Genomic DNA, 26,245 nt, shown 5'->3' on the forward strand with positions numbered 1-26,245 from the left:
ACATAGGCAGGGCTTGCCAGCCTAAAACAGCAGTGGGTGATTAACGAAACAGGGAGATGGCTACACTCCATTGGGGGAAAGTGGACATGGGCAGCCATAGGAAAGGAAATATTTGCGTTGTTTGGTTATCCCTGAGCAGCTCGGGCAAGTTTTGTCCTGGAGTCCATAGGGGAATGGGGGCTGTTCTGGAAAAGCAGCTGGATCTCTGCCGCGCTCTTTCCTGGGATCGATTCCGGCACACACACACGTACACGCGATCTCTCAAACACACGGGCATGCACATGCCGAGGGCTGCTAATGTTAAAAACAAAACAAACCACAAACAACTTTGAAAACACCGTTAGGCGGTGAAGGATTCGTGTGGTCACATTCAAAACTTGAAACCTTCCTCTGCTTTAAAACCTCAAAGCTAAGTTCTGTGCCTTGCTCAACACTTATCTCTGTTACAGGGTTCTCTCAATAACCAGCTAAGAAGGACAAGAGCTCCACACTAACAGATCTGGAGACAGGATGCCTTCGTTCATCTACAGACCCACTGCAAACTCCTCATCACCATTTCGCAAGCTTCCACAACACTCTGTTTGGCACAACCACCCCTCATCGGAGGAGCCGGCAGGTTGTGGCGCTACTCCCCGTAGTATCTTCAGCCTCAGCTGAGACACGTCCGTGCAAAAGAGCAGCTTAACTGAGGCGATGGCTCTTGTGACGGGTACCCCGCTTGATATGGAGGTTAATAAACTGCCTTCAAATAGCTGTAGCTAGATGAGCACTCAAATGTACATGCAAGAGACCGAAGAGTTCATTTCTGGCTCATTAATAATCGTCTTTAAAAGAACATCACAAAACCAGACTTGCCTTCGCAGTGAATGAGAGCGCTAGTTTGAATGCAAGGTTGTGTTATTTGCGATATCAAATACGGTCTTCTGCTACTGTTTTTGTGGGTATTGTGGCTTCACAAACATTATTAATTGGTCAGTTCTCTCTTTTTAAAGTCTCATCTTGACGTGTGGTGCCAACAAAGGTGTCCAGACTCCAGGCAGTGAGGAGGGTGTAGGTGACGGCGTCGAGGTGACATTGGAGAGCGGACGTCCAGGCCTTCAGATGAGAGCTCAGTCCATGTTCAGGCAAGATATTTCATTCTAATCTGGGCACAAAGTAGTAGTATTAACAACAGAGGGTTCTGGTTTCCTTTCTGAAGTGACTATTGTTCCCAGGGGTTTTCCAGACTGTCCTCCTTTAAATCTGGAAATGGTTTCCTGTTCTACAAAGAAAATATTCCTCCATTCAAGTGGATTTACAAGGGAAGAGAAGGGGTGCGGGGGAGAACAAAGAGAAGGAATTGAGGCCAAGAGAGTGTGCAGGAGAAAAGGAACTGAGGAAAGGAGCACAACAGGGCTCGTTCTTCCCTCTTTCTGTGCCACCTCCTTCGCTGCCTCAGCCCAAATAACCCGGGTGGGTGAAATACAGCAACACCATTCAAGATGGAAATTCAACTGAGGTCTAAGTGTTTGCCACTGTAATGTTAAACAAGCCTTGTTCACGATAACTACAGTACAAAATGAGGATATATTTGTTGCAAGAGAAAGAGCAGCCTGGAATGTGACTGTTTCCAGTATTCCAAGAGGTGATGAGAAATCGCAATACCAAACAACTTGTCATGCATCTCAAGACATCCACATTCTTCTGGAAGACATGCTAAAAGGAACTACTAATGTGTATTCAAAACCGAAGCTCCTACATGCGGAAATATGTTCAGAAAAGCGAAAGCATCACCTCTGATGTGATCATAATAGAATGAAAAAAGCTCTGGAGCTGTACTTGTGCCAGATCCCAGAATGGTACCTCCTGATCCAAAAAACACCCTTTAGTCCTATCCAAATAGAACAGCTCACATACAACTAATTCCAAGAAACCAACACAAATTGATGTTAGAGTAACCTTTTACTAAAAAGGCATATTTTATCTATTCCTCTTAGTGATGTTCCATACAGAAGACCATTGACTTCACTTAAAATCTCCTAATACGAATCCTTTGATGCAGATGTTTCCATGCATGGGAGGCAAAAGCTTTGTCCATCTGGAAATCCATCTTTTCTGACCATTACGATTGGATCCTGTTCAGGTGTCCTAGGAACACAGGTGATGAATTCAGAGATACTTCTTCCTGGGGTTTGCCATGTATGTGATGAAGACAGAACACGGCAGCATTTTCAAGGGTTATGTGCTTTCTTTTTCATTCTTATGGATATTTAAAAACCAACCAACCAACCAACACCAAAACTGCCAAAGAAACGGGAGTGCTTTCTCATCCTGTCTCCAACTGATTTTCCAAACAAAACCTCCAAAAATTCAATAGCAAAAAAACCCAAACAAAATATAACAAAATATTCAGACTCGCCTTGTGGTGCAATATCCATGTGCATACATACACAAACACAAATATATACAGTAAACATGAAGTTTGTTTTTCGCCTCCTGTACCTTTTTTTTCCTCCCAAAGATTTTCACTTCTTATTAATCAAGAGCTAACATCTATTTTCCTCCTTCCTTTCGCTTTGGAGTTAAATCTTCATATTTACCTGAAATTTCTCTCAGCGTCCACACTCTCCTCTTCATTTCAAGAAGCATTACTGCTGATGGAGTGATTGCCAACATTCAAAGAAGTCACATATTTTGTATGTCGTTGTCCCCTTTACTGTTTGCTTGGACTTCATTTTGCTTATTCTGATTCACTCTGAAGTATATGCCCACTAGTTAAGATCTAATCTCCCTTTATCTTCTTTCTGCCTGTACCTAGTCCTAGTCCTTCAAAAACTTCTCCGTTTAAGGAAGAAAAATCAATAAGGTGTTTAAAAAAGAAACGTACAAGTGCTTAAGAGTTGGAGAGAAGCAGCTCTTGTCTGGACATGTGCAGGTGAATCTACAGCATCGTGCACTCCACATTGCTCCAGCAAAATGTTCTTTTCCCTGCGCACAGAACGCTAACAAGATGATGAGAGAGATTGTGTTCAACTTGCTGAGCTTCGCCACAAAGCCAAGGAAGTTAAGTAATCTCTGTTCTTGAAACAGATGGATTTATCGCCAGTTAAAGACAGGGTAAGTCTTTGAAAAGCCCTGTGCTAGGCAGATGCGAAGGGCACTCGTTGCCTTGAGAAACCGGAGCGAAACGCCAATAGTTTTCATGTGAACTGACATCAGAATTCAGGTCTTGTCCATATAATGAAGGGTAATAGAATGAATTATTCTTAATAACTATATACCTGTTCCTAGGATGCGTGCCATAAACGTCTCCGACCTGCATCTGTGTGGGCCATAGACACCTGTTGACGGCACCATTTGCCATCATCACAAGTGCTGATTTTTCATTCTCTTCAGCAAAGGAGCTAAGACCTGCCCTCATGGGGTTAAATTCAAAGTAGTCACCGCATCGAAGAACTTAAAACTCTTCCCTGAGAGAACAAGTATGGAAGCTCTCACTGAAAAGAAAGAGTTAAAGAAATCAGAGGAGAAAACGGCAACGTATTCTGCTTCTGACGGTGGAAAGGAAAGAAAAGACAAAACTTTGGGCTGTAGGCACGGCCATATGAAATAAGGATTAGTCCTACCTAAGAGAAGAGCAGTGTTCTAAGGAATTTAGAAGGAAATAAAGACCCAGTGCTCAGCAGCCCAGCTGGGGATGGGAGACACGGCCTGCACCAGCTCTGCTGCTCACGTCTCCATCTGCATCCTCAGGACACACTTTGGGTCTTATTGAGCCCCTACTATCGCAGCTGAGTGGTATTCTCAAGTTCTTTTCACGCAGTAAGATGTGTTTGTGGGTGCTTTAATTAGCAGATTGACATAAACAGGCATCTAGGGCTGGAATTATTCATTAGGAGTTGGGTGCCTAATTTCCTTAGATACTTTTGAAAATCTCACCCCATCATGTTTAATTAAAAATGTCAGATGATATCAATACTCAGATGTGTCTGCTCTTGGTCTCCCGAGAAGATTTCCAAAATCTACTTCTCATTCCATCTGTTCCTGACAGAGGGAGGACTGACTTGGCCCATTCTTGAACCAAAACGTCAACAAATAATTTTAAAAGACTATAAACTGCGAATGATATTAATCTCCTGAGTAGGCCTCTGAACCCTTCCTTGGATCTGCTTGTTCCCAAGTAGCTTGTAAGCTAAGAAATGGGAAAGCAGGCTATGTGCAAATGTTAGGGAGCACAACTACGTGTAACCTGCACTAGCTTTGCTAAGAAAAATACTTATCTTACAGGAGGGCCATGAAGCAGATGCTTCTAAAATGACTTTTAAAGCCACACAAACACACAGGCACACACGTACGCACACACACATCCACGCAGCCTCACGACGTTCACGCTGACAGACACCCACAAGCTCTTTAGCACACAAGTTTGTTTTAGGTGAGAATTTGGGGGGTAAGGTGGAATTCACTGCGTTTTTCCTCAGAAGTTCCTTTATCCTCCTGCTCATGTTCAGTTCGCTGGTAAGAAATAAATAATCTCATTCCTCAAGTACGAGAGATTTTTTGGTTGTTGTTCTGGGTACTCAGCATCTCCTTTTATTCATGTAAACGCCCCAGTTTTTCAGCTCTGCCAGTTCAGTAGCATCAGAATTCATGAACAAACTCAATCCCCACTGTTCGAGTGTCTCTGTCGGTAAATCTAGGGCAGGTTTATGACAAAAAAATCTGATGCGCTGCCACGAGGAATCAAGGAACCTGCAAGGCTGAGCCCTTGTACTCCCCAGTACTCTCCCTTTCCTCCTGGTCTGCTGGGTTTTTTGGTAGCACAAGTCATTTTACAAAGTGACAGTTTAAAAAAAAATATATATATATATAACATCAGATCAGTTCTATGTCACACTGAGGTGTACATGTTATCCCTCAGACATTTTAAGGTTCGGCTGTACTTACTCTGGGAACGGGGGACGTCTGGGTACCTTTCCTTTGGCCGCTGGTCTCGGGCGTCAGGTCTCGGTGGTCCAACTGAATGTGGCTCTCGAGGTCTTCGGCACTTTCAAATTTGACACTACACTCGGGACACCTCAGGCTGCCACAGGGCCTCTCGTTCACCTCCTGCGGCGCCAGCCCCGAGGACTGTCCGTTGGCGCCCCTGGTCATGCATCCCGCGCACAGCCCGTAGGGAAGGCCGTTCACATCCAGCTTTACCAAGTCCTGCTTATTCCGGAACTCCTTCAAGCACAACGCACACTTGTAGAGTTTTTGCAAGGCCTGGCCGTTGGGCGATGAGGTTGCGGAGTTTCCCGCCAGTTTCTGCATGTGGAAGGTCCCGTGGATTTTCAGCTCCAGGGTGGAGGTGACCGTCTGCATGCAGACAACGCAGCGAAACCCGGTGAGGGAGTTTCTGAGGTCCGGATGCATCTGGCAGTGCTCGATAAATTCCTCCTCGCTCTGCAGCGGCATTTTGCAGATCCGACACGTGCCCGTATCCAGACTCTTGCTGTGGGTGACTTTGTGCTCCGTCAGGGTGAGGAGCGACGGGAAGCGCTCCCCACAGATGGGGCACATGTAGTGCTTAGCAGGGCCCCGGTGGGTCTGCATGTGCTCTCTCAGGCCGTTTTCGGAGAAAAAGGTCCTCGAGCAGATGTTACACTTGTGGCTACCTTTGATGAACTCTGCTTTCTTCCTAGAACAGTCGTCCTCCCCGGGCCTGATGTTATGATCTCTCAAGCGATGGTTCTGCAAGAGAACCTCCATAGTGTAGGCAGCCCCACAAATGTCACAGCCGTACATGGGCTCCGAAGCGTCCACGTCGTCCTCGCTGGCTTCGTGGCTGTTGGAAGTATCCGGATTCTTCATCAACATGTTCTGGATATCCGCCCCTTCCGTCTTCTTATTTGTCGGGGTCATGCCGTTAGCCGTCCCGTTCTCAGCGCTGGCATCGAACACGCAGTGTTTCTCCCGCAAGTGCTTTTCCAGCAATATGATGGCGTGAAAAGCTTTGCTACAAAACTTGCAGTTGTACTTTTTGCTGTGGGTTGTGATATGGCACTGCAGTTCCACCTCTGTGCTAAAGGTCTCACCGCAGAAGATGCACTTGTGAGACTTCGACGGGTTCCCCAAGTGACTGTGCTTCACGTGGATCTGGAGATCCACCTCCTTCCTGAAATCCCAGTTACAGGCTGTGCAGCGATACATCTTCTTCTCATTGCTATGCTTGACTGCCAGATGCACTTGGATAGATACCTTGGAATCAAAAACTTCTTGGCAAAGGGTGCAGTGATACAACACAAAAGTATGCATGTCCAACAAATGCTTCTGCAAATCATCCACCGAAGAAAACTGTTTGTCGCAGCTCTCGCATACATAATGCGTTGAAGTTGTCATGTAATGTACGGTGAGATGCTGCAGAAGGGACTCCTGGGAGTCAAAGTCTTCTTTACACTGAGGGCAAGACTGTTTCCTCAACAGCAACTCCAAATGCAACTTTAAATGGGTTTGAAAACTTTCAAAATTGGAGAACTTTAGATCACACTGATTACACGGGTATTCACCATTCGACACTGAGTTCACGCTAGCAGAAAGCCGTTGCCTTTTAGGGGAAGAGACTTCAACATCAGAAGAAACTGGACTCTGCTCTGCTTTTGACTTCTTATTGTGTGCCAGAGGAATGTTCTTGTGGTTTTCTTTAATATGCTTTGTAAGCTTCAGGATGGAGCCAAAAATGGGGGAGTTTGTGCAATAAGGGCATGAATAAACTTCCATAAAAGACTGGGTTGGCTGAATGACAGGGGAATCCAATTTTGAATTTCCTACATTGCAGTGAGTCTGCTGAATGTGCTCAGTCAAGGTTGCTTCGGTCAGGAAGCCCATGGAGCACTGGTTACAGAAGAAAGCGTTGTTGCCATCTTGAGGGGTAGCGTTTGGGCCACAGTGAGTAATACGGATGTGTTCTTGTAAGCTGTTGATGTCCGCAAACATCTCTGGGCAGTAGTTACAGTGAAAGGCGGAAATGTTGCTAAACTGCACCATGGGATAGGCGTGGTTTTTGTGCACCTTTCGCACGTGTTCGTTCAAGTTGTAGAGCGTAGGCATGGAATCAAGGCAGATCTGGCACGTGTGGCTTTGCTGAGGTTTATCCGCATGAATGGTCTTCAGGTGGATCTCCAGAACGGCAAGGCTGTTGAAGTCGCGCTTCGAGCAGTACGGGCAGCTGTACGTAACTTTCGACCAGCTCTGCCCTTCCTCTCTGTCCACAGACCTCATTTTCTTCTGTCCCCTCAAAGGCTTTAAGGTCGAATCCGGGGTGGAACCTCTCTCCACCGAGGCGCTGGAGTCGGGCGTCGCGCTGCTCATGGACGCCACGCTGCCCAGGACGGGGTCCGGGCTGATGCTGTGATTGCTGGAGTCAGGTTGTCTGTGGCTGTCCAAGTGGCAATAAACTTCCTCCACAGAAGAGAACTGCTCCGGGCACATAGGGCACTTGTGTTTTTTGTTGGCATGGGCTTGATGAATGTGTGAGAGCAGCGAGTTTTCGTCTGCAAATACTTCAGGGCAATGAATACACTGCAAATCTGCCTTCTCGGAAAGCTGTGGGTGGCGTGTCATTACGTGCTTCTCCAAATCTTCAGTCTGACTGAACGTCTCTTCACAGTAATCACACATAAAATCATCCTTCTTCACCTCTTTCTCAGTCTTTGCCATATGTTCCTTGTTCTTTTTATGAGCCTGCATGTGACTCTGCAACGAGCTGGTGGAGGAAAACCCGCGTTTACACACAGTGCACTTGAACGGTTTGCTGGAGCTGTGGGTTTTCAGGTGAATTTTGAGGTGGTCGCTGCGAGAGAACGCGGCCTCGCATTCGTGGCAATGGTACTTTTTATCCCCCGTGTGAAGCTTTATGTGGCGGTCCCTACTTCTCTTGTGCTTAAAAAGCCGGCTACAGTAGGTGCATTTGAAAGGTAGTTTGTCACTGTGGATCTGCTCGTGCCTTTTAAGGTAGCTCAGGCGGATGAAGGACTTATCGCAAAACTGACAGGGATACGGCAGGCCGGTCCCCCCTTCCTCCTCCCCGATGCCGAGATCACACCCATCTCCTATCATCTGAGTGGGTGATGCAACATCTTTGCTGGAGGGAGATGAAGCCACCCAGGAGAGTTGTGGGTCGTCATCACCATCTGTAATGGGAAAGCAGAAAGGAGATTAAAAACAATTCCCAGTGCATCTGTGAAATAAGGACAAAGCTCTCAACAACACGATGGGCTTCTGCCACTACAGCATTCAAAAATAAATAAATATGAAAAATCTCTCTCGAATTTCAAAGGAGGTTTGAGAAAGAGCGATAAAATATATCGGTCCGCATCCTTCACAAATATGCCAGCATATAGTGTTAATAAAAAGCGTTTCTCTTTAGCAGGTTAAACACCTGCTCACCGTACTGTGAAGCAATAAACAATGAATAAAGAAAGCAAAACACAATGTGCAGTGAAGCAATGCAAACATTTTGAAAAGCTACAGTATTAAGTGTCCACCTGTGATTTTGTGGGTCTTTTTAAACGCTACATCGAGGTGATTTTAAGTAATGTCTGCATTTAACAAAATCCTTCGGCTCTGTCTCACAACTGTAACAGAACGAAAGGCTGCTCAAAGCAGAGCTGAAATACAAGCATCACATTTGAGGCACCTCAATGAAACCAGAGATCTGCATCATTCCCGTATTCATTCGTATGACAGGTAACGTTGCCTGCTTGGTGCAAAATAAAACCAATTTTAAAAGCTCAGAAAATCACCATTGGAGGTCTCAAGACATCACGAAAGAATCAACTTCAGGATAAAACAAGAGCCCAGCCTCTGTTTTAGTAACTATTTCCTTTCGCTCAATATGATGTTTTGGAAAATATTTTATAATTTGATATTACCATAAAGAAACACAGCACCGACTCCAGCAGCAAAAAAGTCGTTTTAGGAAGAATACATAAAATGTTGGCAGCTTTCATAAACAGAACTGTTAACAAGAAACAGAAGAGAGCGAGTTCAAATATCCTAATCCCAATAAATGCGGAGATGTTGAGCGAAGCAAAAATGCCACCAGTCCGATATTAAACCGAACCATGGAATGAAGCAAAAAAGAAAGTTAATGTAAACAAGGGAAGGCACTGACCACATATACATTTGGAGATTCAAAAAAAAGATCTGGTTCTCCAGATGCGTTGTCCTTATAAAACATTTAATGTTCCTACTTCAGCTCTTACTAAAGCAAAGCACTAAAACAATCCCGGCTGTGGGTGTCGGAGCCGCCAGCTCCGCGGCCACGGGCGCACAGGAGCACGTGTTGGGGACGATCCGCGAGCGGGGCCGGGACGTCACCCCGCACGGGCAGCTCCCATGGTAAAACCCTCCTGTCACCCAGGAAAGGGCGAGCGGAGCTGCCTGGGCAAACCACACCAAAGTCACGCACCAAACAGCTCCTCCGGCACAAGGGGCTGCTGGTTTTGGGCTGTGTGGGTCGGGCACCCGCGCCCCTCGCTCCCCAGTTTAATAAACCGCCTGGTCTGGAGTGATGCCAGACACCGAGAACGCGCCTCCCCCTGCTCCAAAATGCACCCGGCTCCAGCGCCGCGCTCCTGGGATGCTCCAGCTCTTTGTGCTCAACTCACTCCTCCGTGCCTGGCCCGGCCTGAGCCCAAAACCCATGCGACGAGCCCCCCATTTTTACATGAACTCTTCTCCTCTTCATCCCCCAACCACGAGCCGGTGTCTCTCTGCAGCTGCAACAAAGCCTCACGTTGCCAACCTCAGCTTCATCCTCTGCTGCCCGGGGATGCCCTGTCCAACAGGCTGGGGCTGCAGCCCCACGGCCCCACTGACCCACGGCCCCGCAGCCCCACGGCGGGCAGGAGCAGCCAGCTGCAGCGCCCGGATTAGCGGCCCCAGGGAGGTGCGGGTGGCTCTGGGCTGGCTAATTCCCTCCTCTCGCCAGCTGGGCTCCTCCGGGAGATGAGACAAAGGGGAGCAAGAGGGGGGTGCTGGGCCCCAACTAGGGCAGCACATGGTGTGTTTGCTACCGCCGCTGCTGTCTGGAGTGGGGAGGGGGGGAAGAAGAAAAACAACAACAACAGGGGAAAAAAAGCACACCAGCATTGTGTTATTTACTGCTCGGCTTATTGGCTGTAATTAAAATAATTTAAATGTCCACTTTGCAGGAATTACTATAAAAATCTATATATTTTTAATCTCTTCCCTGCCCAGCACACAGGCTGCACCGGGGGAGCCCCGAGCCCTTAAACCAAACAGCGAACAAAGCTCCATTGTTCTGCTTTGGAACGGGAGATGCGATGGGCCAAATCCAGCGGTAACGCCGGCTGGGCCGCTGCTTTAACTTTGTTCCATCCGCAGGCGCGGGTGCCAACCACGGCGCTGGCCCACCGTGCAATCCCAGCAGAGCTCTCAGAAGGTCTCGTTCTCCTCTGACACCAACTGATCTACCCCAACACGCACTCAACGCTCACACGGGGCCAGGTCCCCTCCAGCCGCTGCTCTTCAAACGGGTTGGGCTATTCGGAAAAGCAAGATCAAAGCAAGCTGGTGTTACTGGGTGCGGGACGCACAAAGACGTTGCTGCGCTAATGTGATCCGGATTCAAAAAAGTTCACGTTTCTCAGGTTGAAAAGCTGGGTTTGTAACAAAAACTGAAGCATTTACACAGTTGAAAGGTTGTGTCCTTTTGTTACTTTGTTTAGACCTTTCACTGAATTTCATGTTTAACTTCTGGATTCTTTTTGCTGCACCGTTTTCTCCTACTTTTACAATTTAAAAGGAATCAGGAAACTTTAAGACCCAGAAACAACCTACCTTGACTTCCTTACAAACAAGATGCTAAATTACTGAAGGCCTAAACTGGAGAAATTAGGGAAAACTCATTATCATTAATCTCTTTATGAAATGAAAAATAGCCCTGTTAATTTTAAATGGCCATATTAAATTGAAGAAAACACCTATAATGAACTGAGAAGGAAATTCTACGGTATTTTAGCAGAGTAATATTTTAGTGGGAAGACAGATATATTTTAGATGTGGTGTGACATGTCTGGCAATGATGGTGAGAATAATAATTCTACATTAATGCAATCAAAGGAATGTAGCAGAATGAGAAAAATCACTTTCAAAAAGGAGATTAAAGTCATTAAAAATGGCTAATCCTGCAAAGTGGGACTGTTCTAAAATAGAGAATCACATGGCTGGTGCAAGGCTTTTGTCATTTGCACATAAGAGAATCCAAACAAGTATTAAAAGGGTAAGAAAATTCAATAAAAAGTTTAATTAGGAAAAAAAGAGCATTAAGGCAGCTTCAGGATGTCAGTAGTCCTCAGGATATATGTTCGGGTCATGAAGCTTAAAGGGCCAAACTTGATAATCAATCTCAAAGCAGTACAGTAATTTAGCAACTTAATGTTCAGCACGTTTACGGGACTGCGAGCATTTATCATCATCACTGAGGAGATCATTCCAGCCTCAACGCATCCAATAAATGTATTTTTCCTTCTATTAAGAGCAATTTGGCCAAGCGGCGGTATAAATCATACTTCACTCTCTGTTTATCTTCCAGGTAACATGAGCCAAGTTCAGAAATAACAGTGAAGCTAAAAGAATACAACGAAGCCCCAGCAAACGCGACGTGTCGTAGCGAGGGGACCAGCAGCCCATCGGCGATTGCAGTGAGCAGCACCGATGGTGGGGATACATTTATTAGTTCTCAATTATTTTGCTATAGAACACAAGGTGTGGACAGAGCCCCCACGGGCTGGCACAGAGCTGCGGTTCCTCCGCACCTAAACACCTGCTGGGCGATGTGGGGTGTCATGAGGATCCCCCCTGCGAAACGCCCCCTGCTCCGCCTGCCCTAGCTGGGGGTCCCGGTGGCCGAACGTCCCCCACACCGCGGGCACGCCACACCAGTTTGTTCCCCCTGCTTTGGGTGCAAACAGCAGCACAGACTGAGCACCACGGGGCTCCGAAGAGGCCGCACAACCTGCCCAGGGAATCAGCACATTATCCAGGATTTGGCCAAAGAGGCAACTCTGAGATTCCTCCTGAGCACACAAGGTATCTCCATGCAGGACAATGAACCAGGGGTTAGATGCTCTTATTCTACTGGGTTTATTCCTCTAGCACAGAGCTAGTACATAAGAGAAATAGTTAAATTAACACAAACAAACCCCAAAGGTTGAGGGAAGGATTGCTCTTGGATCTCAGTTCTAACTCCTGGTTCTCCTGAGCCTCTCCCTGGCACACAACTTAAAAACGGTCAAAGCACCCAAATCCCTTTAGACCATTGAGAGTTGAAGGAATTCTAGAACCCAAAAAAGTAAGTTACTCTTGCAACCAAGCTCGGCACCATAAGACGCGCTTCTGAACTGTGTTTCAGTTCCTCATCTCCATAACAGAAGAAACCATCTGCTCCTCAAGGGCAAATTGTAGGGCTTGCTTCTGCATCGCTGTGAAAGCCCCAGACATCCTCGGGTGGAAGGCCTGATAAAAACACTACCAATTTCAATAATTATTATTATCACGGATGCTTAACGATGAGAATACAACACAGATTGAGGACCGAGAAACCTTCAGTAGCGGTTACAGCAGATTTTGCATTGCTGCGCTACGTATTAAAGCCAAGGATGGATCATTACCGTGGATTAGAGCGAGAACCTCACGGAGCAGACGCTGCTCATTGACTCTGCAGTGTGAAATAATGCTAATCAAGTTTACAGAGCAAATGTTTTAAGTTTCAATATTTTCAGTGCACTGTGACAGCTTTTTACTTAATTTTTTTGTTGGAGTGTTTAGCCCCATTTTCCTGCACATTTCTACGCATATATTGGCCTCACGGACCGCTGCTGTTGGTTGTGCTGCCATAGCGGAACGCGAAGCCCCTGCTCTTGTGGCAAGGAGACGCTTTTTACGCCAACGAAACCCAGCGCTAATGCACACTGAAGAATGGAAACAAGATTTTTACGTCTCATTTATAATTATCCCTACAAAAATCTCATGAGAGCGTCCCCCAGAACTGGTCACCCTGTGCACCGTGTCAGCAGCTGCTGCTTCCCCACAAAACCATCTTCATCGGCTTGTATTTTAAGGCACTATGCCGTTATTAATATATATATATATATGAATATATATAAAATGTTCAAATCAAACCTAAAATTGGGTAAAAAACTAAGGGGTGCTAATGTAAGTGGGACCACAGGCAGTGGAGCTATAGCTAATTCCGTGCCTATGTTGTGAGCATTGTTGTTGGGCTAAATGACCAACAGTTAGCGACTCTTATTCCAACTTCACAGCTTTGCACTGCAATTCATTTTCAAGTGAAGCTTTTAAAAAAGATGGAAAGACGTCTGGCTCAATGGATAGTAAGTATAATCTGATTTTTCTTCTCATGCAGAGAGTAACTTGGTATTTAGAATACAAAATCAGCACAAGATGTAGTGCAGAATTTCAAGCATTAAACTTGCTGGGATGTCTGCCGCAGATGAACTGTTACACATAGAGGGTTTAAACCTTGCTGTCGTCATTTAAACCTTTCTGTAATGATCAAAGGTACATCTAATTAGTCTCTTTTTTTATGCTACAAGTTAAAAGTACACACAAAGATGTCTATTGATACACAGAAGCTTGTTAAGCCAGAGTAAAGCGTGTCTGAGCCCTCGTCTCCCGTTAGCAGAGGTATCAAGACTCAGTAACAACCATCCATAGGATGACACATAATTCTATGCAGAGGATAAAATCAGAAAGTTCTTTTTAACACTGTTTTTTCATAAGTCAAATTTTGCTGGTAACAAAAAAATTAACATATCATTAAATAAGCTATTTCACACTTAAATAATAAAGGGTGGAGGAGAAAGTTTTATGTTAGATGTAGGAATAAACGAAATGCTTTCGGAGTTGAATCACTGTTTTTCTTTGGTCCCTTTGGAAAAGCAGCAGATACGATATTCTGCTGTGCATCATGGACTTGGGACTGGAAACAGCTGCACTCTAATTACATGTAAAGTGTACCAAAACATTCCTTTTATCACAGACTGTAAATCTGTTAGCATCTGTCTCTCCTTTGTTTCTTCCACAAGATACAAGCTTGTTTCTACATTTTTCTCACCTGTAGCGGTGATTAAAATTCATTATAAATGAAAGGAGTGAGCACTAAAACAAGTTCCTCTGTGTACAGTTCTAAACTCAAATTAGAAACAGCTGTTTGCTAATTCATGCAGTGATGTTTTGTCGTGCTCTGTGAATCAATAATAACTCACCCTATTTCTCCCAAAATGTTAGGATTAGACATATATTTTGCTTAGCAATCTGCTCTTCAGAAACGTTCAAATGCACGTTCGGGCTTTTTCAAGCGAGATTAGAAGATGATACCGGCAAAATCATCAATGAATTAACAGAGAGATGTGAATATCTCGCTGCCCGTGCTGACCCTGCTGCCCAGAGGGTCCCGTGCCATCCTCGCCTGCTTTGATACCCATGGAGCATTTAGCAGGAGTAAGAAAGGTGTAAAAGAACAAAACGGGATATGGGGCAACACACACCGTCACACCGAGAGAATACGGTAAAATTAGAGTTTCAGCTACGACACGCACAACTTTCAAACGTAAGGAACGACAAAGCCCTTAGGAAAATAATCCTAGTAGGATAATTATTACTTAGAATAATTAGTTATAAAATTAGTTATAATAAATGGTAATAATTATGCTAATTGTTACTAATATTCCCCCATACTATGTTAGCCAGAGCATAAACTTCATCTGACCCGACTGGCCTTACACTCGCACAATTATATTCTGCACTTCTTGCTACTTGTTGTCAGCATTTATCACGATTTCAACACTTGATTATACAAAACAAAGAGACGGCACACAGTGGTTAGGAGCTTTGCCCGCTTCATTCTCTATCTAAACCTAAGGACGCAGGCGGCATTTGGAGCAGAGCCCACGGCACATGTGGATCTGCCCCGGGCACCCCGAAGATCCAGCCAGAGCTGGGGAAAAGCATCAACCTTCATAAGGAAAAAAGGAAAGTCCTTTCTTTTCTCATCTCTACATGAAGATGTTTTCTCTTGCTCACGTTTTACTCCTGTTAGCAGGGAGGGCAATCCCCACGCAGCACAAACTTCAAGACTCAGCTACTCGTGGAGATGTGGCCGGTGGAAGAGCCTTGCTGGTGGGATGAAGGGCATGAGGTCCACCTCCTAGATCTATGATTTCAGTCGTCAGATGCAGCAGGCACCTGTTCCCTCAGGGACACAGGGTCAGACAGACCCGGCTCACATTCTTTCCCCCAGTTCACTCCGTAACCAGTATCAGAAATAGCTGCTGTTTGGAGAAACCCACTGAATACAGAATCCAAAATTAAAGAGAGACAGACTTTTCTCACTGACCAGCTCAGTGAGATTTAATTTAATGCTCACTGTGCTCATTTCCATGTTTTTCAATTGTACTTTCAAGTGAAGATTAAGCCATCAATTACAACCCATTTAGCTCATTCATGAGATCCACGTCGGGGTCAGGTTGTGCGCGGGAGCCCTGGCAGCGGCGCTGCCTCGGCCGGGCAGCAGGGTCCAGCTTGTGCAGAACCATCTCCGAGCTGCTTCTGATGGCCTGGGGAACAGTCTGGAGGAGCAAGTCCCTTTAAACCTGGGGCGGTGGCAAACGAGGACAAAGAGTTTTGTCAAGACCTCTCCGATAAGCTGTTGTTATTGCTAAGCCAAGCTCATCCCTACCTCTGTGCTGGCAGACAATACTGGAGCGGGGTTTCCTTTTCTGCCTCAGCTTTTGGGCCACGTATCAACTCTCAGACAGAAGAACCGCTAAGAATGGAGAAAACCGGGACCAGGCACCACAACTGTTCTGTGTCTTCTGGCTGGGGTCGCCAAAAGTGATCGGATTACTAGGATGGCTCTCTACAATGAGATCTCCAATGATGCTCAGCAGAGACCTGACGTCTAGGAAAACTGGTTTGCAGTCCTTGTCTTTAACATATGACGAAACTGTCCCAAGAGCAGACTTTTGCTCCTAATGAGGACTTTCCACCGGTGCTCAGCAGAAGAGATGTCAACGGCCATGTCCCAAACCTGAGAAAAGCCTCGTGTTTCAAACCGCAGCCCTGCACAGGACTTTACTGCCGAGCTTTCCGGCCCCAGGAATTTAAAGCTGGTCATATTATTAGAGCGAGTTGCAGGGGAATATAAAACAGGCTTGTTAAGTTAGAAAGAGTGGGCTGTTCCAGACTCTCATTTTGATCTAGGTGGGAAAACTGTGATGCACTTACAAACTTAATGGGTTGACGTTTGTGATGAATAGACCTAATGCTGAAAAACACATGTTGGCTGAAATTACTCAGCAATAAACAAACAGTAAAAAACAACAACATCCAGATTTTATACTGCCTTCAAAGAACCAGGGAAGAAAAATCAATAAATTACATGTGACAGACAGTATCAAGTAAGCTGTTTTATAGCCGCGCATATGCATCATTGGCCTGACTTCCAAATGTGTTGTGTATTCACATCAATCCTACTGAAATCAATAGGAACAGCAGTTGCCCAACACTTCTGAAAACTCAAATGACACGAATATGAAATACAGCCAGTTCTACAGAGAGGGATTTTCAGCAAGGTGCAGGGACTCCCTGTCCCTTTCATGAATTCACAGTCAACATTTCAGACAATGCTCTGGCTTCGCTACAGTGAACTGTTTGGGTTTTTTTTTAATATATCACTTAAAATGAACAAAGAACACCCACAAATGTAAAAGCACAGTGCTGAACATGAAGTGCATTCCTCAGCATCGTTTAGAGAAACATGGGTCAGGAATGCGCACCCGGTTTGCGACTGGCCTGAGGGGAACTGCATTGGAACAGAGGGAGGAAGGCAGTTCTGCACTTACCAACACCCCACAGAAACAACTGGAAGGTTTAAAAAGAAGGCAACTATAGATTTTGTGCTATGCAGGATGAAAACCAACCAGAGTGACTTGCCTGGAAAGATGTGTATTCCACACCGTACGGTAACACTGCTTCTTTTTCAGTATCCATCACCTTAAATAAGAAACGGCTTTTAAAACAAGCATTCGCCATCCGGTGAGAATCCTTCCCAGTCCATCAGTGTCCCCCTAAAACAACAGGCACTGACCTGATATCTGCAACACCCTGATATCACAGAATTGAATGAAATATAGGGAAAAGCTCTAGTAAATACCTTTCTCTCTACCTCTCCCCACTGGCTATACTTACAAAAAGTATCAGGGAGTGTTAACAGACTAAATAACTCATTAAAAGGAACGAGGAGGCAGTGGGGAGAGATTGAATTTACCTGAGAAAAACGCACCTTGATGCTACAGGTATGGAAAGCATTTGGCTTTCTATAGAGGAGTGCACTAAATTAAAAGGTGGGTGGAAGCTGGAGCTGGGTGTCTGGGGTGGGTGGATGTTTCCTGCAGAGGAAAACATGGTCAAAACAATCAAACCCCATCCCACCTCTACTGCCATAGAGGGGCAAAACGGGGACTTTAAGCTGCATGTCGAAAAGAAGAAATGCTGCCAGTAAGTTGGTCATAACCAAGACGGCAATTTAAATCTGGGGGGGGGAAAGAAAAATTATTGTTTGTATTGTGAATGGTTTTCTGTTATTTATTTTCAGGATAACGTTGTTTTCTGGCCACAGATAACCTGGGCTGCTGTCTGAAAGAGGATATTTATCCCATCTCGCCCTTGCAAAAACAAACAAAACTGGGTGAGTGAATGGTTTGGATGAAAATCCCATAACTGCTCCCTCACACCTTTAGCCAGAATGACTGTGAATCTGAATTGCACTCCATCTCAGGCTCAGTTTAGCACATGGAGGTGTGAGTACCAAGGGTTATGGAAGTGCCAACCTTGGCTACCCAGCCAGACCGAGCCCTGTCTGTGTTTAATTCTTCAGTTGAAAAATGGGAACTCCACCTCAGCCATGAAGCATCTCAGCACAAAACTCACCTTCTGAACAGGAAATATCAGCCCGACACACCGCAGCAACTGCGATTTCAAACCATTCACTTTAGAGGTTTGATTGTTTGGGGGTTTTCTAATTGATTTTCTCATTATTTAGGATTATCATATCTTGTATGTTTAGATTCCCTACAAACACAACCAGAGCCCCAGACCTCCTGGCCAGCCGACCTCAGGAAAGCCGCAACACCACGTCAACCCTGAAGTCACCGTGCTGAAGAGCGACTCCATCTGGATTCAGCTCTTTGGCTGGAATTATGATACTGGATCTGATTTTTTTCTTACTGTGTTGCTTTGTATCAAAACACCCCTTTTCCAGTGGGTGCTGCCTAACAAAACACAAAGCCGGGGTGTGAGCACAAAAGAAAGAGCCATTGGAAGCGCACAGGAACACACCGTGTCAACACACATCAGCTGCCCAACGCATGCAAAAGCATTAAAAAGATACAACCGAGTCACTATTTTAGAGTTTTGCTATGTTTTCCATTTTTAAACATATTACTGTCTCTTCTAGAGAAGCTTCCATTGCAAGCACTGGAAAGCTGACACCTCCTAACCATCCCACACAAATTCCTGCCAGAATTTCTGTGCAAAGTGTTAGCAGGTAACAATATTTACCATGTACAGTAATTATGAAAAACTCCGAGATTGTGTAATTATGTATTTTAATTACATGATCTGATTAGCTTTTTTAATCACTTCATACAACAGAAAGGAAATTCACCGACGTTGTCACAAGTTAATAAAAATAAGGTAATTCGCTGCTAAGGCTCACCATGGTGCCTTTCTAACTACTTCCTTGCTGCCCCCCACTGTTCCTAGGTATTGGAGGTCAACTATAATATTAATTTCCTTACTTTTATTAACTTTGGTGACAATATTCGTGCTCTTTTGACATTTTGCTTTTGTTTTGTTAGAAAACACTTTTTGTTAGCTGAGTGATACTTTAGGAGATGGAGACTTCTCCAAACCAAGAACCTGGTTGACCCGAAGCCACCCAGAGCCCTGGCCTCGCTCTGCTGTCCCCAGGCGTGTTTGGGGACATCACTGTGGAGTGGCCACTGTCACACAGCGTTGGACAAGCCTGCAAACCCTGACAATGGAGCAACATTAAACGATACATTGACTGGTCATGTTAAATCAGGGCTGGCGACATACACGGAGAGTCAACACAGCGCTGTGAGAAGATGATGGAAGTCAACCCAAGAGCTGGGGAGATGGAGAGGGGTTACAAGGGGTAAGGTGGGTGCAAGGGGTAAGGAGGGGTACAAGGGTTGAGAGGGTGCAAGGGGTAAGGAGAGAGGTACAAGGGACAAGAAGGGAATACAAGGGGTAAGGAGAGGAGTACAAGGGGTAAGGAGAGGGTACAAGGGGAAGGAGGGGGTACAAGGGGTAAGGAGATGGTACAAGGGATATGGAGCAGAGTACAATGGATAAGGAGATGGTGCAAGGGGTAAGAAGTGGAATACAAGGGGTAAGGAGAGGAGTACAAGGGGTAAGGAGAGGGTGCAAAGGGTAAGGAGAGGCTGCAAAGGGTAAGGAGGGGGTACAAGGGGTAAGGAGAGGAGTACAAGGGGAGATGGAGAGGGTACAAGGGGTAATGAGATGGTACAGGGGGTAAGGAGCGGAGTGCAAGGGGTAAGGAGAAGAGTACAAGGGGTAAGGAGAGGAGTACAAGGGGTAAGGAGAGGGTACAAGGGGAGATGGAGAGGGTACAAGGGGTAATGAGATGGTACAGGGGGTAAGGAGCGGAGTGCAAGGGGTAAGGAGAGGAGTACAAGGGGTAAGGAGAGGAGTACAAGGGGTAAGGAGAGGGTGCAAGGGGTAAGGAGGGGGTACAAGAGCTAAGGAGGGGAGTACAAGGGGTAAGGAGGGGGTACAAGGGGTAAGGAGGGGGGTACACAGGGTAAGGAGGGGGTACAAGGGGTAGATGGAGAGGGTAGAAGGGGTAAGAAGAGAGGTGCAGGGGTTAAGGAGAGGAGGACAAGGGGTAAGGAGTGGGGTACAAGGGGTAAAGAGAGGGGTACAAGGGTTAAGGAGGGGGTACAAGGGGTAAGAAGGGGGTACACTGGGCCAGGGGGGTACAAGGCGTAAGCCGCCCCCTCCCGCTCCGGAGGCAGGACAGAGCGCGGCTGTTTCAGCTCTGGAAAACAACTTTTCTAACTTTTGGATGCAGTTCTGCTCTAAGGAAACATTTTGTTTATATCCAAACTGGGAGCCTATAATGTAATACTTGGCTATTGGATTCAGCAGCTCTGTTTTACTCATTTTTGGTTCCCCTCTTCCCCCACCAGCCCTTCTTTATTTTCCTCCTCCTTTCTCCTTTTACCTTTCCACCCCCTCTCCCTGGATTCTCTGGGGAGAACAAATCACTTGGGGAGGTTTAATGGCCTGACAAGAGCAGAAATTTAATCGGGGTGTGTGCGCACGGGCCGGGCACATCAGAAGTGGCCGTGGGGGTACCCACTGGGATCCCCTGTGCCCCCCAGGCCGGACACCCCCCCTCCATGGGGCCAGACGGGTGAGGGGCTCCGGGCTCCTGCCAGATGCTGACAAGCCAAGAGCGGTTATTTCAGGAGACTTTTTTTAATATAGAAACAGCTGACACAAAATGCATCTCACTGGGGAGGGAAACCATGCTCCTAGAAGTAAAAGACCACTAAAAAGCCTCTTTTTATTTGCCAACATAAATCTAAACCAGTTTCAGGCCAGATATCACGTAGGCTCTTTCGTTTCCATTTTAGGAGCCTGGCGCCGCGTCCTTCCCGTCTTGCCCCATCCGCGGAGAACACGCGGGGGCTGCTGCAGCCTGGAAGGGGCCGAGGTGGCTGAGTTGGAGACGCTGCAAAGAGCTCCCAGAAAGTGGAAACAACCACAAAGAAAATCCGTGTTGCACCAAACGGCCACGGGTGGGGACGCTGCCCTTTGCTGCCAAACCTCCCCACACCCAGCCCGGGCACCGGGGGGAAAGACGTTAAATAGGGAGAGCAAGAAAACTAGTTAAGCTTTTGTACGGAAAATGGGAAATCCTGCGCTCAACAACGTGACTCCTTTCCCTTTATACAGCATTTGCAGATTACACTTGCAAAGTATAGCGTAGCCAAAAGCAACCTAACGGCGGCATTTTCTTCCCGGGTGTTTTACTTTTGAATTCTTTTACGAACAATGAAGCGGAGATTCGGAAAAGCGTAAGAAAACAAAGAACCCCCTTCTTCCCATGTGCTTGTAAACCTGGGTAAACTTATAAAAGACCATCTTTTAAAGAACCGACATGATTTACTCCTGCTCGTGGTGCAGGGCTGGCGACTGCCGGGAAACCTTACGGGCCCGCAGCGAGTGATACCCGACACTCCGCAAACTCATGGCTACAAAGAACTTGCTCAGCTGAAAGCATTTGTGGTGTTTCCTTCCACCGTTGCCTGCATTTCCACTTTTACGCTTTTATCCGGCATCTCTACTCAATGAAGCTACAATCTGTGACTCTCACTTTAAAACTTGCTTTTCCGTGCAATTTGGATAGCATAAAAAAGCCCGTAAAACCATGGCTTTTAAAATAAGTTTTCTGACTGATAGTGCAGATTAAGAGACCTGCAAGACACAAATACCGAGGACAAATATCCGTTATTTCCAAAAACTGAGAGTATTTTGCGGTTGAACGGCACCGTGCTCCTTACTAATGACCTCCGAATGACCCAGACGCTTTCCAGGACCCTGTTCTATGACAGGTTATTTTCTAACAGAAATCAGGAAAAAAGTTACCATGCATTTCTGCCTTTTCTCCTTAGGTTTTCCATCTTGTTTCTTTCTGCCATTTCTCCATCTCTTCCCAAAGCCAAATTATGAGACAGCAAACGGGGGCAGGTCTGGCCCCCCGGGGGGGAGAGCCAAGATCTCCCCTCCTGGGGAAACGACCACAGCCAACTCAATGACTTTCTGTGATGTTTGCTGGTACTGGGGAATAATATTTCCCTTGGGCACTTTGTGGATGGAGCCTACCACCTGGGTTAAGTCATTATTACAATCGAGCTGGAAAAAAAAAAGGGGAGGGAGCGAAAAGATGAAAAAACACTACAGCAAGCATCATTAAAGCTCATCAAAAGTGCATTAGAGAACACCTGATAATACACTCTGAACATTAATGATCCTTAAGATATACCATATTAATGCAGATGTTGTCTGAATTTGTGAAAACAAAATTTTCCACTCACACATTTCCCTAAAATAGGTGTTGGGAAAAAAAAAAAGAAGCAACTTCTCACAAAACTATTAGTTGCCAGCGTTTATTTCTGTCTCTGGAAACACACAAATGAAATGCCATGTATTTGTCACTGGTCGCAAATCTCAGAGGAGCACTCTGACTTTGGGCTGCTCGTTGGTGTTCACCGGCAACACGCCACACTTCAAATGGACACGGTGCGGCAACAGTAATGAAAAGGCTGTGATTGCGCTGGCTTCAGCTGGACGGTTATCGCTACTAAGATCAGTTTTACTGGCAGCCTGGTTATAGCAAGCGCAGCTCAGTTGTCTGAGCAGCCCAATCCTTCAACCAGTAGCTGAAATGGAGGTCAAAAAATTAATTCTAGGCGCTGCTTAAGTCCTGTGTTCCTCCCTTACAGAGACTGCAAATCACGTCAGGTTCTGCATAAATAGGTTTTGTGGGGGTATTAGAGGGTGAATTACTGTCATCGAGGTGCTGGTGCTTAGTAAAGCAAGGACTATCAAAGCCGCTTTGCCAAAATCCAACGTGAGCGGCTGCTCTCAGAGAAAGGTCACCGGCCAAGAACACTCCAGAACAAAAGCAACGGAACAACACACAAAACCTCCAAAACACGCTAAGTTTTTACAAAGGAGCGTTTTAAAAACACACCGCTCGCCCCTACGGACCATTCCCTTACTGCTATTGAAAGCTGACGAGAAACCTTTTTGCTAAACAAGGAGCTGATAAGGTTTGCAGCATCTCAGAATTACTTCAGAAGTAGGGGAAGCAGGAATTATTTTTAGTGCAGCTGAGAGGCCAGGCATATTTCAGGCAATCTCCCAGCGCCCGCTTCTGTACCATGTGGGACATAAACCCACAAACTATGAAAGAACCCAAATCAGTATTGTTTTCTCAAGTGACATCCATTATCCCTCATCTGAGAAAATTAACACGTGTATCCAGAAGCTCAATAAACTAAGCCCAGAGCTCAAAGTCTAAGATTAACTCTTTCCGTGCCACAATAAATGCCAGCAGGCTGCTAATATATTCTATTTTATATTCAGTGTGTCTCCCACTTAAAGCAAACAGGGGCATCAAAATACATTTACGCTCAAGCACAGTTGCAAAATGTTGCAGTACACAGGGTAATCGAGACTTTCCAAATTCCAAACAGCTACAGAGATATAAATATAGATATACAGAAGGGCCATTAGACCAACACATGCTGGTTTGGATAGCATTAGGAAGTGTGTCACAAAATGAATAAAAACCAGCTTTTGTGCAAAGTCTCTTATTTTTTGACATCTGAGTTAGCCAGTGTATCTAGCAACAAAATGCCATGAATGTTAAATATAGGCAACCTTTGTTGCTCTGCCAGCTTATTTCTGCATCAAATGATAATATTGGAAGATTTCTATTCCAGGCAAGTGTTCAGTGCTTTTTTTTTAATTCCCGATCTGCCAAAAGATTAGATATTAAATGGATCAGACATATTTTTGTCTTCTTTTCCCTCAAATTAATAAACTGGGCAGCCCATAAATCTGAACGGTACTTATCCTGAAGAGCTAAGCACAAATGATAAAGCTGAATTTCTCACTTGAGTACCCAGAAAACTCCAGGCAGGTATTAATTCCAGGCTGAGTTTTGCTGCACTGCACACACTGGCACCGAGATGCGCTCAGATGCAGCACCAGGTATCCAGAAGAAAGGCAAGGAGGGTTCTTCTCGACCCACTGGCTGCACAAATAGTTCTCCGGGACGGCTAATCTAGGAAAGCAATGCGACATAACATACGAACAGTCAAGCAACTTCCTTCAGTCCCTGGGTTATTCCTCCCAGCGTCACAGCGACAGCTCCTGCATCTGGTGCTATGTCCTTCTCGGGGACATTTTGCCAACCGGCTCCCCAGTAACGGCGCAGGAAACACAGCGTTTGCAGAACAGGGAATGTCGAAGCAGGGATAGTAATAATAATAATCGGATAGCTGCCCCAGTGCTTTAAAAATCGGAGCCTCTGGTGCGAAACCACAATAAAACATCAAAGGGGGCCTCCGCAAGCCCGGCTCAGAGTCGACAGCGGGGTGAGAGCCCGTCACCTACGCACCCTGACAGCAGCAAGAAAAGTTGGAGACATCTGCTCGGGATCAGGGGTCAGGCTGGCCGGGAAATGTATGTGTGTGTGTGTGTACAGGGGGTACGTGCCCAGGATTGGGGAGCAGGGGGCGGGGGACAGACCCACCGCTGGCTGACCAGCACCGCCTGACCGTAACCCCCCACTGCACAGCCCACCACCGGCATCCATTAAAATTAACTGAGTTTTCTTCAATTTGAGCCTGTTTTGCCCATGGCAATAACTAGTAAGTGATCTCCCTGTCTTTATCTCGACTCGTGAGCTTTTTCATCTTATTTCCTCTCCGTGTCCTGTTGAGGGAAAGCGAGAGAGCATCTGCAGCTGGCCAAGGTTAACCCACTGCAGCAGACTGCAAAAGCCTCCCCAAAATAAAACAGTCTGAACAACACCTAAATTTCTACCTATCTGTTTGTGGACCTGAATTTATTGCTTCCATGAGGGTATGTATCCTATTAAAACCACTTCTCCTGGCAATGTGAAATGCAAGGACCCGTGAGCAGTGCACCCAGCCGGGATGCTCTGGCTACCACCACGAGGCTCTCAAGGTCCCGGCTGCCTGCACACCAGTTAGAGATGCACCTTGTCTCGGCTGCCTTGGGGCTCAGCTCTGCAAGGGCTGAATGAGACAGGTGGGCTTCTCCATGGAAGAAGGGAGTTGTCCACACGTAGCTTAGAAAGAAAACCAGTTCCCCAGCAAATGTACCACGTGGAACCCTGCCCAGCCTGACCCAAAGACGGGTTCCTGTGTGTGCTGAAGCTCCAGCTGTTGAGACACGAGACCAGTGGTAGCCGTGGCGCACAGAGCATCCAGTGATCTGAAGCGTTTTCGATGGTCTGTTGAAAACCTGCCCTCCTGCAAAGCTGTGCCAGGATGCACAGCCGGAAAACGCATATTCAAGACATTTGGAGAAACCAAATTGTCAGTGGTCCCATCACACGGACCCACACACTCACACACCAGGCCTTGTGATGCCCCTTTCTTAGCCTAAAGCCCTGTTGAAAGGTCTCCACAAAGCTGCTGAAAATTCAAGACTATCCATGATTTCTCATGCATCTCTATCTATCACTTTGTCTGCGCTTCCTTTTTCACAAAAGATGAAGCAGCCTTCATAAAATCAAGGACTAATTCAGCTCTTCAGGTCAAAGCAGAAGTCCAGACGGCATGCTAAGCCTTCTCCGCGTGCCCAACGAACACCCAAGCGCGTTGAGCTCTTTCTTTGCCCAGGAAGGGAGAAGATTAATGTTTTGACACGAGGCATTTGCCAGACGCACTGCAAAACATCCTTCAAAATGGCTTTGTAACTATTTCCAACTTCCAGCAAGGGAGGAGAAAGGATCATCGACTCCGTCATCTGACCAAGGCAACACACACGTCTGGTAGAAGTTGACCTTTTCGTCATCAAGGACCCACTTGCTTTTGAACTCTGAGCAGAAGGTATTAGTTTGAAGAGACCCACGCTCCTTCTCCTACAAGGCTGTGACGGGGCCTCGTGGATGTCTGGCACGATCAAAAGGAAACATGGCAATAATATGTCAAGTCACAAATTGTTCCAGCCTTTTCCCAACACAAGCACGTGTAGGAGACCCCACATTCCACCCGCCCATACGGTTCAACTGGAGAACACTTTTAGCACCACATGGCCCCTCGAAAGTGAAGGTTTTCTTTTGATTTTTTTTTAATCACAGTTGTTGTTATTCTTAATTACATGTTACTTCCTTTACAGTATGAAGCTTAACCTGACTTCTGCTGGGACAATACAAGTCGTGAAGGCGGTTTCCCTTTTGATAACAGGGAACACTTTGCTGGTAAGTTGGGAGGGGTCCAGGGCCCCCTCACCATCCACAGCAGCAGAATGAGCTTTTGAGAGCACCACAAATCACTGTATCTCTTGTTGATATTGATATCTA

At 46.1% G+C, this 26,245-nt stretch overlaps 1 protein-coding gene across 7 annotated transcripts in view; it reads right to left on the bottom strand.

Annotated features, from left to right (window-relative positions):
* Nucleotides 1–26,245, bottom strand: part of ZNF423 (zinc finger protein 423) — a 221,125-nt gene that overhangs the window by 85,416 nt on the left and 109,464 nt on the right. For 6 of the 7 annotated variants that reach the window (XR_010465872.1, XR_010465873.1, XM_065028591.1 and 3 more), the window contains one exon: nt 4,927–8,150. Coding sequence is in view for 5 of the 7 variants with exons in the window: in XM_065028591.1 (XP_064884663.1) it covers nt 4,927–8,150 (3,224 nt within the window). In the remaining 2 variants the exon portion in view is untranslated. Of the gene's footprint in view, nt 1–4,926; nt 8,151–9,688; nt 9,910–26,245 lie in introns of those variants that run through there. The other variant, XM_065028595.1, reaches the window with a different exon arrangement.

The sequence above is a fragment of the Columba livia genome, chromosome 13, assembly GCF_036013475.1.
Source record: "Columba livia isolate bColLiv1 breed racing homer chromosome 13, bColLiv1.pat.W.v2, whole genome shotgun sequence".
NCBI classification, from domain to species: Eukaryota; Metazoa; Chordata; class Aves; order Columbiformes; family Columbidae; genus Columba; species Columba livia.